The sequence below is a fragment of the Bradysia coprophila genome (assembly GCF_014529535.1).
Source record: "Bradysia coprophila strain Holo2 chromosome IV unlocalized genomic scaffold, BU_Bcop_v1 contig_5, whole genome shotgun sequence".
NCBI classification, from domain to species: Eukaryota; Metazoa; Arthropoda; class Insecta; order Diptera; family Sciaridae; genus Bradysia; species Bradysia coprophila.
Genome location: NW_023503374.1, coordinates 8398078 through 8411487, shown reverse-complemented (window position 1 = coordinate 8411487; position 13410 = coordinate 8398078). Strand labels below are relative to the sequence as shown.

Below are 13410 nucleotides of genomic sequence, written 5' to 3'. Positions count from 1 at the left end.
GCTAATTACAATGTTCTGACCTGGTTGTAAAAATGTGTTATTATATAGATGGTTTTGCGGTGCTACATGCCAGGGTGTACGAACAGGGGGAGATTCGGTTTCCACAAGTTTCCCAAAAACTACGAAATGTGTATGAAATGGCAGAATGTATCGAAGAGACGCAATTTAGATTCAAAAAAATTGGCGAATTCTCATTACCGCTTATGCGAAAAACATTTCAAGAATGAGGACTACCTCAAAGGCTATAACATTAACAGACGACTGAAGAAAAGCGCAGTTCCTACTCTTCTTGTACCAGAAGAATGCTCTGTCTACGAAGAGCATAGTTACATTAAGTTGTCAATTGCTCAGCAACAGGTAATAAATTATCCATACGTCCGTGCGATCTTAACATTAGACTTACCTATTTATTCGTTTCGTTATTTTCTAAAATTTATCTTTTGACTTTAAGTCCCCTCCTGGACTTTTAAGGTAATTGAGGTGGTGGACTTGGTCCACCACATTCCCAGTTCTAGAACTTCAAGTTTTCTAATTCACTTTTGAAATCGTAAATTTTTATTTTATTTGAGAGGTACTTCGTACGGGCTTTCGTAACTGCGCTATGTGCAATTTTAAAGATGAACACTTTCAGTAAAATTGCACATGCCGCACTTGGGCTACGTGTGCAATAATGTTAACTCTGCAATAGGGTTATGGAAGCATCATGATCAGAGACGCACTAAATAGGTTTCCGGGTCGCACGGAACTAACGTCGCAGCGTGTGCTACGTCTCCACTTGTTTCTTTAAATTTTGATAAATGACAAAAAAAATTATCGTTTCAAGGAACAGATCAATCTACAATTAGAAAACGAAGATCAAGAAATGATATTTGAACCATCGACTAATTCGCATTCACAACAATCTTCGTCATCTACAAATGGCCATCAATCTTTGTCAACTACAAATGACCAGCAATCTTCGCCAGCTGCAAATGATCACCAATCTTTGCCCGCTGCAAAAGATCAACAGTCTTTGCCCGCTGCAAATGATCAACCATCTTCGCCGAAGATCAAGCGAAAGAAGGTAACAAAATTTTATTGTTGTATGATCAGATCATCAAATACATTACTTTGTTATAGGAAGTGAATGTGCATCGTCAGCTTCGGTATAACAAGGCCAGAATTCAAGTTCTACAAAACAAATTGAAAGATACGAAAAACCTGACAAACGACAAAGTTATTAGGTACCTTTCGACAAAATTCACTAAGGAACAAATGACGTTCTTCACCATGCAACTAAGGAATTCTGGCCGTAAAAATCATGGTCCAAAGCTATACAAAAGAAGAGAAGTGTATGCTGTTGGCCGCATATAAACACGGTCCGAAGTGTTACAGATTTCTCTCGCAATTGTTCTCGCTGCCTAGCAAAAGAACGTTAAATCGTCATTCGGCACTTTTGCAGCTAAAAACAGGCCTGAATCCGAAGTTATTTGAATTTTTAAAACTGAAGGCGACGCAGATGGACGATTTGGACAAATATTGTACAATAGGGTGGGACGAAATGGCCGTAACAACACATTTAAATCTTTGCGATGCAAATGATGCCATGGATGGCTTTGTGGATTTAGGGAATGTTCCAATTCCAGAGTTTGCAACACACGCTCTCGTATTCATGATAAGAGGAGTGACATTGGCGTACAAACAACCAGTTGCTTATTTTTTCACCGCTAACCTGAGCGCTATACAATTGTCTGAATTGATTGAACTGGTTACTTCCAAGGTTCTCAACGCAGGTATGATATTCATGATTTTTATATACTCTTTTCTTTCGTTTTTACTCTTTTGAATCATTGAATTCAATTTACTTCCGAAACGACTTTTGTCTCATAAAATATAAGGCTGTGTTTGAATATGATTATTAAATCTTTTTAAAAATCTAACGTATCACGCCTCATCAGTACATAATATTATAATATTATAATCTACAATCGAACGAAAATAGCCTACCGGCGATGTTAATAATCTACCGGCGATTGATTATAATCTACCGGCGAACGAAAATAACCTACCGGCGATGTTAATAATCTACCGGCGATTGATTATAATCTACCGGCGAACGAAAATAGCCTACAGGCGAACTTAATAATCTACCCGCGATTGATTATAATCTACCGGCGAACGAAAATAACCTACCGGCGATCTTAATAATCTATCGGCGATTGATTATAATCTACCGGCGAACGAAAATAACCTATCAGCGATCTTAATAATCTACCGGCGATTGATTATAATCTACCGGCGAACGAAAATAGCCTACCGGCGAACTTAATAATCTACCCGCGATTGATTATAATCTACCGGCGAACGAAAATAGCCTAACCGGCGAACTTAATAATCAACCAGCGATTGATTATAATCTACCGGCGAACGAAAATAACCTATCGGCGATCTTATAATCTACCGGCGATTGATTATAATCTACCGGCGATTGATTATAATCTACCGGCGAACAAAATAGCCTACCGGCGATCTTAATAATCTATCGGCGATTGATTATAATCTACCGCGAACGAAAATAGCCTACCGCGACTTAATAATCTATCGGCGATTGATTATAATCTACCGGCGAACGAAAATAGCCTACCGGCGATCTTAATAATCTATCGGCGATTGATTATAATCTACCGGCGAACGAAAATAGCCTACCGGCGAACTTAATAATCTATCGGCGATTGATTATAATCTACAGGCGAACGAAAATAGCCTACCGGCGAACTTAATAATCTACCAGCGATTGATTATAATCTACCGGCGAACGAAAATAGCCTACCGGCGATTTTAATAATCTACCGGCGATTGATTATAATCTACCGGCGAACGAAAATAACCTACCGGCGATTTTAATAATATACCGGCGATTGATTATAATCTACCGCGAACGAAAATCGCCTACTGGCGATCTAAATAATCTACAGGCGAACAAAAATAGCCTACCGGCGATCTTAATAATCTACCGGCGATTGATTATAATCTACCGGCGAACGAAAATAGCCTACCGCGATGTTAATAATCTACCGGCGATTGATTATAATCTACCGGCGAACGAAAATAACCTACCGGCGATCTTAATAATCTACCGGCGATTGATTATAATCTACCGGCAATTGATTATAATCTACCGGCAAACGAAAATAACCTACCGGTGATCTTAATAATCTACCCGCGATTGATTACAATCTAATATTTCGGTCGCACGTAACTTAATGAGGCTGCCACTCTGTTGGCATTACGTATTCTTGACCTAATATATATTTCTAAATGTACAATTTAGAACTTTATTTGTCACTTGAATTCACAAATGCGCACGCGCTAAATTTGAATTTTCAGACCCCTCTCCCCCTTGCTCGCCAAAAGGTCTGGAGAAAATTTCAACAATGTATGAAGAGTACGCTTTTATCAAACCCCATTAAGAGCGTGCGTAATTTATGAATGGCCCTTTACTATAAAAAATGTATTTATATCTTTGCTTATGCAGCATTCATTTTGTTTCAGGAATGAAAATAATTGGATCTGTCTGTGATCAAACGGGAACAAATGCATCAGCAGTGAATTTGCTTGCGTATCCGAATTTACGTAATGTTAAACAAAATGGTCAACTGTTATCGTATACTGTGCAAGCAATATTATCATTCATGCTTCGACCCGCCTCACATTCTCAAAGTTCTACGCAACAACCTTTATTCAAAGAATTTAAAGCACTTTGTATCTGATGTGTGGGACTATAACTCCTTGAACGAAACGGAAGAAATTCAAGTTGAAAGTGATGCCAATTATGCAAGCTGGATGATATCAGAGACTTTTACAATATTAACATCAGCAGCACTACTCGTCTTCTTCGTAAAATTACACCAGAACACATTGATCCCAAAGCCCTCAAAATAAGGTTTCTGTGGCAGCACAAATTTTTAGCAATACTTTCGGTAACCTTATGTTGTATTGCTCAAAACAAAAACAGTTGCCTAGAGATTTTGGTGGAACTGGACATATTCTAGTATTTTTCAACAACCTATTGACAGTTTGAATGGCGCCGGAAAGCGAAGTGTTAATCCACTGCGCAGTGCGATAATATAAAAACAAAGAAAAACAATTCAGGTTCTGGAATATGCCATTTCAACTCTTGAAAAAATGAATTTGTTGATAAAAGCACGCTGAAATTCAACAACAATAGCTCTGTGCTGAAGAAACAATTTCAACAGTCAAAGGTTACATGGAACTAACCAAGAAATGCTTGGCAATAGGTATATTGTTTTGTTCCGGCACAAAAATGTTTTTTCTAAGTAGTTTCTGAGCTGCTTTTGCATACTCATCCCCATTCTTTCGTGGACGTAGGTTTTACGAAATGTGTGCATGTAGGCTACAATTTCAGCGTACGCTCGGAGCCTCTTAACACATCAGTCGATGATAAAATTTCCAAATAATCGATACTGTATTAATCGACTGTTTTATCGATAAATATCGATTGATAATCGAATTATCAGTCACTATTTATCGATTTATCAGTCGATATTTACCGATTATCGGTCGATATTTACCGATTATCAGTACGATCGATAAAACATTCGATTGATATTGATTTTATGAAAATATCGATAATCGATTTTAAGGAAATAATCGATATTTTATCAATCGAATGAATACATACAGTTTTGCTCCTTAGTTTAGGTGAAAGAACGGCTCGTTTCTAGCATGCTCCAATCTTAATTTATATTAGTTTTATTAGTTTCGTTTTAGTAATTTGTATTTGTATTTATGTCACTTCACAAGTCTGAGGAAAGGAGTTGAGTGGTGTAATTTTAGTGTGACAAGTAGAGGAGATTCAAAGATAACCAATTTAACGAAACGTATTTTACGAACAGCCCCTAATAAACATTTTCATTTTATTAGGGATTAAAGTCAGTCTCACTGAGACGAATGAACCAGATGGATTGGAAAATTTTTTCGGTAACATAAAGTCAGCTTGTCACACTAAAAAACAGCCGATGGCCTTTCAATTCCGATCAGCTTTTACCAGTCTAATCGTGAACAATCTTACAGCCAAACATTCAATGCGATCAAATTGTCAAGATGATAAAGGTTTCGCTCTTTTACAAGACTTATATGACTTGTATGATATGGATTGCCAAGAAAATGTGGATGAAGCCGACCCCGATGAAAACACAATTGAGCTGGATGTTGACAATGAAGAAGAATCTGATTTGAACGTTCTTGAAGAAAATGCTTTCGTTTTTGAGTCTGCTAATGTGTTAAAAATGTTTTGCTTTCAACCAAATGTGAGGCATGCAAAAATACTTTGGAAGCTTACTGTCCGCTCGCTCAGCATGGCATTTTTAAGCAATGCGAAATAACATCAGATACGGAAAATCAGATTTTTACTTATCCGACCTTACTATTCATGTCTAGCTTTAAGTTGTTATTTAAAAAAATTCGAACTCTATTGCCGTTTATTTGCCAAGAAAATTTCTATCACGAAAACTGTGCATCTTTAAAAGTAATGAACTCCGTAGGACTGGGCTGTCCGGAACATTCCGAAGATGTTTCCGAAGAAATAAAAAAAACTACTGTTAAACTCAATCTGGATATGTTCAGAAAAGAAGTAAATGATATTTGCGCAAAAAACTCTTACAAGTGCTGAGAATAGCCATGCAATTTATCATAAAGCTTTTGATGCAGCTAAAAAAAAAAGTATTGGCAAATATGGCCAAATCCACAATCCACCATAGTTAATTGTTTAATTGTAAAAAAAATCTTTGAATAAAATATTGTACATTTTGGAGAACTTTGTTGTTTCAATGTGCCTGTAATTAACTGCAACGTAACTAAAGCCTTCAACAGCTCCTGACTTCGATGAACTAAAAAAAATCTACAAAGGCGAGTAGACTGCCATCTCACTTGAAATAATTTACCGACATTTTATCTAATAATAAGGATTCGGAGATACCCGTACGGATAAAATAGTTGATTCGCCTTTTACCTTCTAATTGATCAATGTAAAGTAGACACTGTCTATCTTTCCTATAGTTAGTAACAATCGTTTACTTACTAGTGAGGAATGCGGCCTTTCGCTCACTAGTGAAAACCCTTTCCTTCGCTCGTAAAGTAAAACGTCATACAATACACGTGAAGGAATTTGTTATCTCGTATCACGATGAGCAAAAGTACCTCGGGCTGACGCCCTCGGATTCTTTTACTCATCTGGATACGAGATAATCAAATTCCTAACTGGTATGGTAATGTACTATTGTTCTCAAATTCAATCATTCTAAAATCATGTAAAACCAAAGCAATCTCTTTGATGTTGCCAAAAATCGCCCTTTTACTTTTCGTATCCGCCTGTATTCGCTACATTATTCGTTGCAGCAATGGAACAAAATAACAAAAATAACGAAAACAAACCGTTCATTTTAAAAGTAGTAAGTACTTAGTACAACTTAGCATTTAGAATAATAAAAATTGAATTTGTTAACGTCAGGCTCGCACTACTACTTATTTTCCTTAATTTCCTTATTTTTGTCCTCGTTACCTTTATTAACTTTCCTTTTTGTCCTTATTTTTACCCGATCTCTATCAAACAAAAGAGATGAAGATTGCATAACCCGATTATTTAATATTTTCTTCTTTTACTTCGGTTTCGGATGAAGTGTACATGAAATGGCAAAAGGTACAAGTTTCGAAAAGACGAAAATCTAACAGCTATCAAAACCAATACGGGTTATATACAATTTTTCATACAAACCTTAAAATGGACCTGACTGGTTGAACCTGATGTACCTGATGGCTGTCTTCAGGTTCAGTGTTAATTCAAGTCAGGTCAAAAATATTCAGATCTCTAAGCCTGACCTCTAATAGAGGTCCTCTATCGATGGAATATCAAATTAAAACGTTTCAATTTAAGTTTTGTTGGAATAAATGTGCCAATTCTTCCGATGGATGTAGCTCGACATTGTAAGTTGACACTAAATTGAATATTTTTATATTCGCTTGTACGGGTTCCTGATCCGAGCTTTAGTTGCACTAAATGCAACTCGATTGCAATTTTTCCATGGGCTGGATAGAATGCAATAATCTGCCCATTCGGGATGTATAGATATAATATATATTTTACTATGATCGATATAGTAACTAAATTATGTTTAGCAGCTGAAATTTTGGGAGTGTAATACGAACGTCTCCTGCTTATTGGTGGTAGACCACAGAAAAAGGTCTACACCCAGCTACTTTTGAATTAATTAATTCAGTCAGACATTGCTTACAAATCCTTTACGTGAAAACAAACTAAAAAATGTTTTTCGTTTGGAGTCGATTTCAAATATTTGCTTTATTTACAATTTACATTGAATTTACAAATCCTACTTCTGACCCCAAAAATTCCTTATTTTCTCCTTCTTCTTATTTCTTGCTAAATTCTTTATTTCATGCTATTTTTGAGTGTGAGGTCTGGTTAACGTTATTAAGATAACTGAAGTCCCAATATTTGATAATTTTTTCAACCAGCAGGATCTTCTTTTAATTGAATAATTTTTTACTGTCAATAGAACAATGATGGCTCCTTTGTATGGTGCATGGGAATGCTAGTAAGTTATAGATATTTTCATTTAATTTCGTTTCATTTCGTTTCATTGGAACGTTCATATTTCAGAATGATTCCGACGATTCCGATTTCGATGACTTTTTAACACAAAATGACCAGGAGCAAGAGGTGGAGGATGAAGAAGAGGATGAAGGAGAAGATAATGAAGGAGAAGATACTGAAGAGGAAGAAAATGAAGAAGATGAGAACGAAGAAGAGGAGAATGAAGATCAGAGGAGAATGGACTTGAGCAAATTTTGGTGACAAACAGAAGATTCGGATGAAAGTAAACTCATATTTGGAGTGAAAAATGTTTTCAACTGAAAAAAATAAAAAATAATTTTCGCTAAAACCTTTGAATTTCAGTCTCTAAATTAGAAAAAATTGTTTGTTACCACGAATTTGACGAATTAGATTCGCCGGACATTTTTGTGCACATTTGATCAAACAAATATAAAGTGTGGCAAAATGCAATTTATGATTGTGAAATTAAATCGATTTAAAATAAAGTCAACCAAATGGACGAAAAAAAACTCTCCACGAGAAATAATGAAAAAATCTGAATCTAAATGAAACCAAACGATTGCAATTGGGACATTCATTCTCTTACCTTTTATCCATTGATAGATTTTCAATTTCGGTCCATCACTTATATTACAAAATTCACTGTAACTTATTGCTCACTTTGAGACTGAAAAATGAAATGGTTGATTACGTAATTATGTCCAACAAAAAAGTTCGACATAAATTGCGATAAAAATATGAAAAAAAATCATATTTTCATCAAAATTTATGAAAAAAAAAATTCATATTTTTATCACAATTTATGTCGAACTTTTTTGAAAAAGCATAATTATGTTGAACCATTTCATTTTCAGTCTCAAGGATGAGCAATACGCTCCACCGAAATTTGTAACATAAGTGATGGACCGAAATTAAAAAATCTATCAATCGATAAAAGGTAAGAAATTGAATCTCCCAATTGCAATCGTTTGGTTTCATTTAGATTCAGATCATTCAGATCAACCTCTCCACGAGAAATAGTGAAAAAAATCTGAATCTAAATGAAACCAAACGATAGCAATTGGGAAATTCAATTTCGTACCTTTTATCCTTTGATAGATTTTCAGTTTCGGTCCATCACGTATATTACTGTATGTATTGCTCAAGGCTCAATTTTTTGTATGTAACGTGGTGTGTATCCCGGGTATCTGCATATGCATGACCTCCTCCCAAAGTATACTTTGTATTGCTTACCTTTGAGACTGAAAAATGAAATGGTTGATTACGTAATAATGCTTCAACAAAAAAGTTCGTCATAAATTGCGATAAAAATATGAATTTTTTTTCAGAAATTTTGATGAAAATATGAATTTTTTTCATATTTTTATCACAATTTATGTCGAACTTTTTTGTTGAAGCATTATTACGCAATCAACCATCTCATTGATCAGTCTCAAAGTGAGCAATACATTACAGTGAATTTGTAATATAAGTGATGGCCGAAATTGAAAATCTATCAATGGATAAATGAATAAAAGGTAAGAAATTGAATCGCCCAATTGCAATCGTTTAGTTTCATTTAGATTCAGATTTTTTCCACTATTTCTCGTGGAGAGGTTTTTTTTCACTGTACCGATATGACATAGTATTTGTAATTATTATATTTGACTTTAGTGTAATCCACGGTTTAATCAGTATTTTTCTCTGACAACACAAACTTCGGTTAATCCTTTTGCTAAAATTTTTCAAACTTTCTTGATTTTGTTAATTCACTGCACTCTTTCTCGAACTGGCCGCTAAAAGGTGATGTTAACGGCCTTGTAAATAATATGTTCCTGTCCGACGTAATATTTCTTTTTCTCTTTGGTCTCCTCCGCAATTCTTCACTGGTACTTCGAAGCACAGCACAGTTTTCACTTAAAAAAAAAAAACTGCGCTTTCGAAGGTGAAACCAAAAATTCTGCTATGCCCGATCCTGAAATTGAGCACACAGTTCGTTTTTGGGCAGAAAAAAGATAGAAGGAGAAGTGCTAGACAGGCAGCATATATATCAGCTTCTGCATGACTGTCTGGAGCGCGTAGTGTTCATGTACGATTGGGGCGCGAAATGCACACAAGCTCTGTAAATTCAAATCTACTTTCTTATAACCTGTATCATCGATTCTAAGATACTGGGGCACCCACCACACTACCATTCATCGTACATAAACTGGTGCCTAAGGCCTGCCGAACGTGCAAAATATCACCCAGGATAATGGTCAATTCTGGCCATTGCAAAGCATTACAGACATCTGATATTACAAATTAAAAACAACGTGCCTTAGTTCGCGCGCTTCGTTAATTCTGAGGAATTGTTACATTTGAAGAAAATTACTTTCTGCAACTTTGCGAAGTTTCTCTGCGTTTTTGTCTCTCTAGAGCTTTCTCGAGTTACTTGTTATTCGTTCTGAACAGGTACTACCGAAATTAAATCGAGAAAATGTAAGTAATCCTTAATTCTGCGCAACTATTGCTGGTACGACCCGTTAAAATTTGTGTATCCGTGTAATCTGAGGACGAGCGGAGGAAACACAATTTTACGCTGGCAAGACGAATACCATCTATGCTAATCTACAATTTCTGACCTCGTTGTAACAATGTGTTATTATATAGTGTGTTTGCGGGTCATGCCAGGTGTGTACGACACAGGGGAGATTCGGTCTTCACACAAGTTTCCCAAAACTACGAAATGTCGTATGAAATGGCAAGAATGTATCGAAGAGACGCAATTTAGATTCAAAAAAAATTGAGCGATTCTCATATGACCTCGCGCTTATGCGACAAAACGTTTTCAAGGAATGAGGACTACCTCAAACGGCTATAGACATTAACAACGACGACTGAAGAAAAGCGGCAGTTCCTACTCTTCTTGGACCAGAAAATCTCTGTCTACGACAGAGCATAGTACAATTAAGTTGTCATTGCTGCCAGCAACAGGTATAAATTATCCATACGTCCGTGCGATCTTAACAATTAGACTTACCTATTTATCGTTTCGTTATTCTCTAAATCTGTATTCTTTTGACTTAGTCCCCTCTGACTTTAAGGTAATTGAGGTGGTGGACTCTGGGGTCCACCACATTCCCATTTCTAGAACTTCAAGGTTTCTAATTCACTTTGAAATCGTAAATTTTTATTTTATTTGAGAGTACTTCGATCACGTGGCTTTCGTAACTGCGCCTATGTGTCAATTTTAAAGGATGCAAACTTTTCAGTGACAAATTGCACATGCCGCCACTTCGGCTACTGTGTGCAATAATGTAACTCTTGCAATAGTTATGGAACATCATGAGATCAGAGGACGCACTAAATAGGTTTCTCGGTCGCAGGAACTAACGTCGCAGCGTGTGCTACGTCTCACTTGTTTCTTTAAATTGTTATAAATGACAAAACAAATTATCGTTCAAGGAACAGATCACATCACAAGTGAAAAACGACAATGCAAGGAAATGATATTGAACCATCGCTAATCGCATTCACAACAAAAGTTCGTCTACTACAAATGCCATCCAATCTTTGTCAACTACAAAAGACCAGCAATCTTCGCCAGCTGCAAATGATCACCAAGTCTTTGCCCGCGCCAAAAATCAACACAGCTCTTTGCCCCTGCACAATGATCACATCTTCGCCGAAGATCAAGCGAAAGCAAGGAAAAATTTTATTTGTTGTATGATCGAGATCACAAATACATACTTTGTTAATAGGAAGTGAATGTCGCATCTGTCAAGCTTCGGTAATAACAGCGAATTCCAATTCTATCAAAGACAAATTGAAAGATACAGTAAAACCTGACAAACGACAAAGTTATAGGTACCTTTCGACAAAATGTCACTAAGAGACAAATGAACGTTCTTCACATGCAACTAAGGAATTCTGGCCGTAAAAATCAATGTCAAGCTATACAAAGAAAGAAGTGTATCTGTTAGGCGCGCATATAAAACAAGCGGTCCGAAGTGTTTCAAGATTTTGCTCGCAATTGTTCTCGCTGCTAGCAAAGAACGGTAAAGTCGTCATTCGGCACTTTGCAGCTAAAAACAGGCTGAATCCGTAAGTTAATTTGAATCTTTTAAAACTGGAAGGCGACGCAGATGACGATTTGGACAAATTGTACAATAGAGGGTGGACAAATGGCCGTAACAACACATTTAAATCTTTGCGATGCAAATGTGCCATGGATGGCTTTGATGGATTAGGGAATGTTCCAATTCCAGAGTTTGCAACACACGCCTCGTATTCATTGATAAGAGGAGTGACATTGGCGTAACAAACAACCAGTTGCTTACTTTTTCACACCGCTACCGAGCGCTATACAATTGTCTGAATTGATTGAACTGGTTACTTCAAGGTTCTCAACCGCAGTATGTATTTCATGATTTATAATCTCTTTCTTTCGTTTTACTCTTTGAATCATTTGAATTCAATTTACTCCCGAAACGACTTTTGCTCATAAAACATAAGGCTGTCTCTCGAACTCCATGATTATTAAATCTTTTTAAAATCTAACGTATCACGCCCATCAGTACATGAATATTATAATATTATAATCTACATACGAACGAAAAGCCTACCGGCGATGTTAATAATCTTACCGGCGATGATTATAATCTATCCGCTGCCGAACGAAAATATACGCTACAGGCGATGTTAATAATCTACCGGCGATTGATTATAATCTAACCGGCGAACGAAAATAGCCTAACAGCGAACTTACATAACTACCGCGCTTGATATAACTACCGCGAAACGAAAATAACCTACGCGCGATCTTAATAATCTATCGGCGATTGATTATAATCTCCGTACGCCGAATCGAAAACATAACATATCACATCTGTAATAATCTACCGGCGATTGATATAATCTACCGGCGAACGAAAATAGGCCTTCAAGGCGAACTTAATAATCTACCCGCGCGATATGATATAATCTACCGCGCGAACGAAAAATAAGCCATAACTCCGCCAACTTTAATAATCACCAGCGATTGATTATAATCTTACCGGCGAACGAAATAACTATCGGCCGAGTTAATCTGGGATATTAATCTACCGGCGATTGATATAATAATGCGTATTAATCTACCGCGAACAAAAATGCCTACCGCGATCTTAATAATCTATCGGCGATCTGATTATAATCTACCGGCCGAACGAAAATAGCCTACCGGCGATCTAATAATCTATTCGGCCGCTTGATTATAATCTACCGGCGAACGAAAAATAGCCTACCGCGCATCTTAATAATCTATCGGCGATTGAATATTCTACCGGCGAACGAAAATAGCCTACGGCAGAAACTTAATATCTTCCGGCATTGAATTATAATCTAAGCCGGCCGAACGAAATAGCTACCGGCGAATTAATAATCTACCACGATGATTTATAAGTCTACGGCGACGAAAATAGCCTACCGGCGATTTTATAATCTACCGGCGGATTGATATAATTCTACCGCGAACGAAAATAACTACGGCGATTTAATAATATATCGGCGATTGATTTATATATACCGCGAACGAAAATACGCCTACTGGCGATCTAAATAATCTAACGGCGAACAAAAATAGCCGACCGCGATCTAAATAATTAGCCGGCGAGTTGATTATAATCCTATCCGGCGAACGAAAATAGCCCTACCGCGATGTTAATAATCTACGCGATTGATTATAATCTACCGGGCGAACGAAAATAACCTACCGGCGATCTTAATGAATCTCGGCGATTGATTATAATCTACGGCAATTGATTAAATTACCCGCAAAC

At 36.7% G+C, this 13410-nt stretch overlaps 1 protein-coding gene across 1 annotated transcript; it reads left to right on the top strand.

Annotated features, from left to right (window-relative positions):
- The first annotated feature begins 862 nt into the window (after positions 1–862).
- LOC119072033 (nucleoplasmin-like protein ANO39) lies at positions 863–7870 on the top strand. Its single transcript, XM_037177150.1, has 2 exons — positions 863–1063; positions 7676–7870. Exons 1-2 carry the CDS (start codon positions 863–865, stop codon positions 7868–7870), a joined length of 396 nt encoding a protein of 131 aa, XP_037033045.1.
- The last annotated feature ends 5540 nt before the right edge of the window (positions 7871–13410 follow it).

What these genes read in the sequence shown, in the direction of transcription:
- LOC119072033 (XM_037177150.1), top strand. Translation starts at nt 863, where the DNA reads ATGATATTTGAACCATCGACTAATTCGCATTCACAACAATCTTCGTCA. An exon ending in CGAAGATCAAGCGAAAGAAG is followed by an intron (nt 1,064 to 7,675) that starts GTAACAAAATTT and finishes TTCATATTTCAG; the next exon opens with AATGATTCCGACGATTCCGA.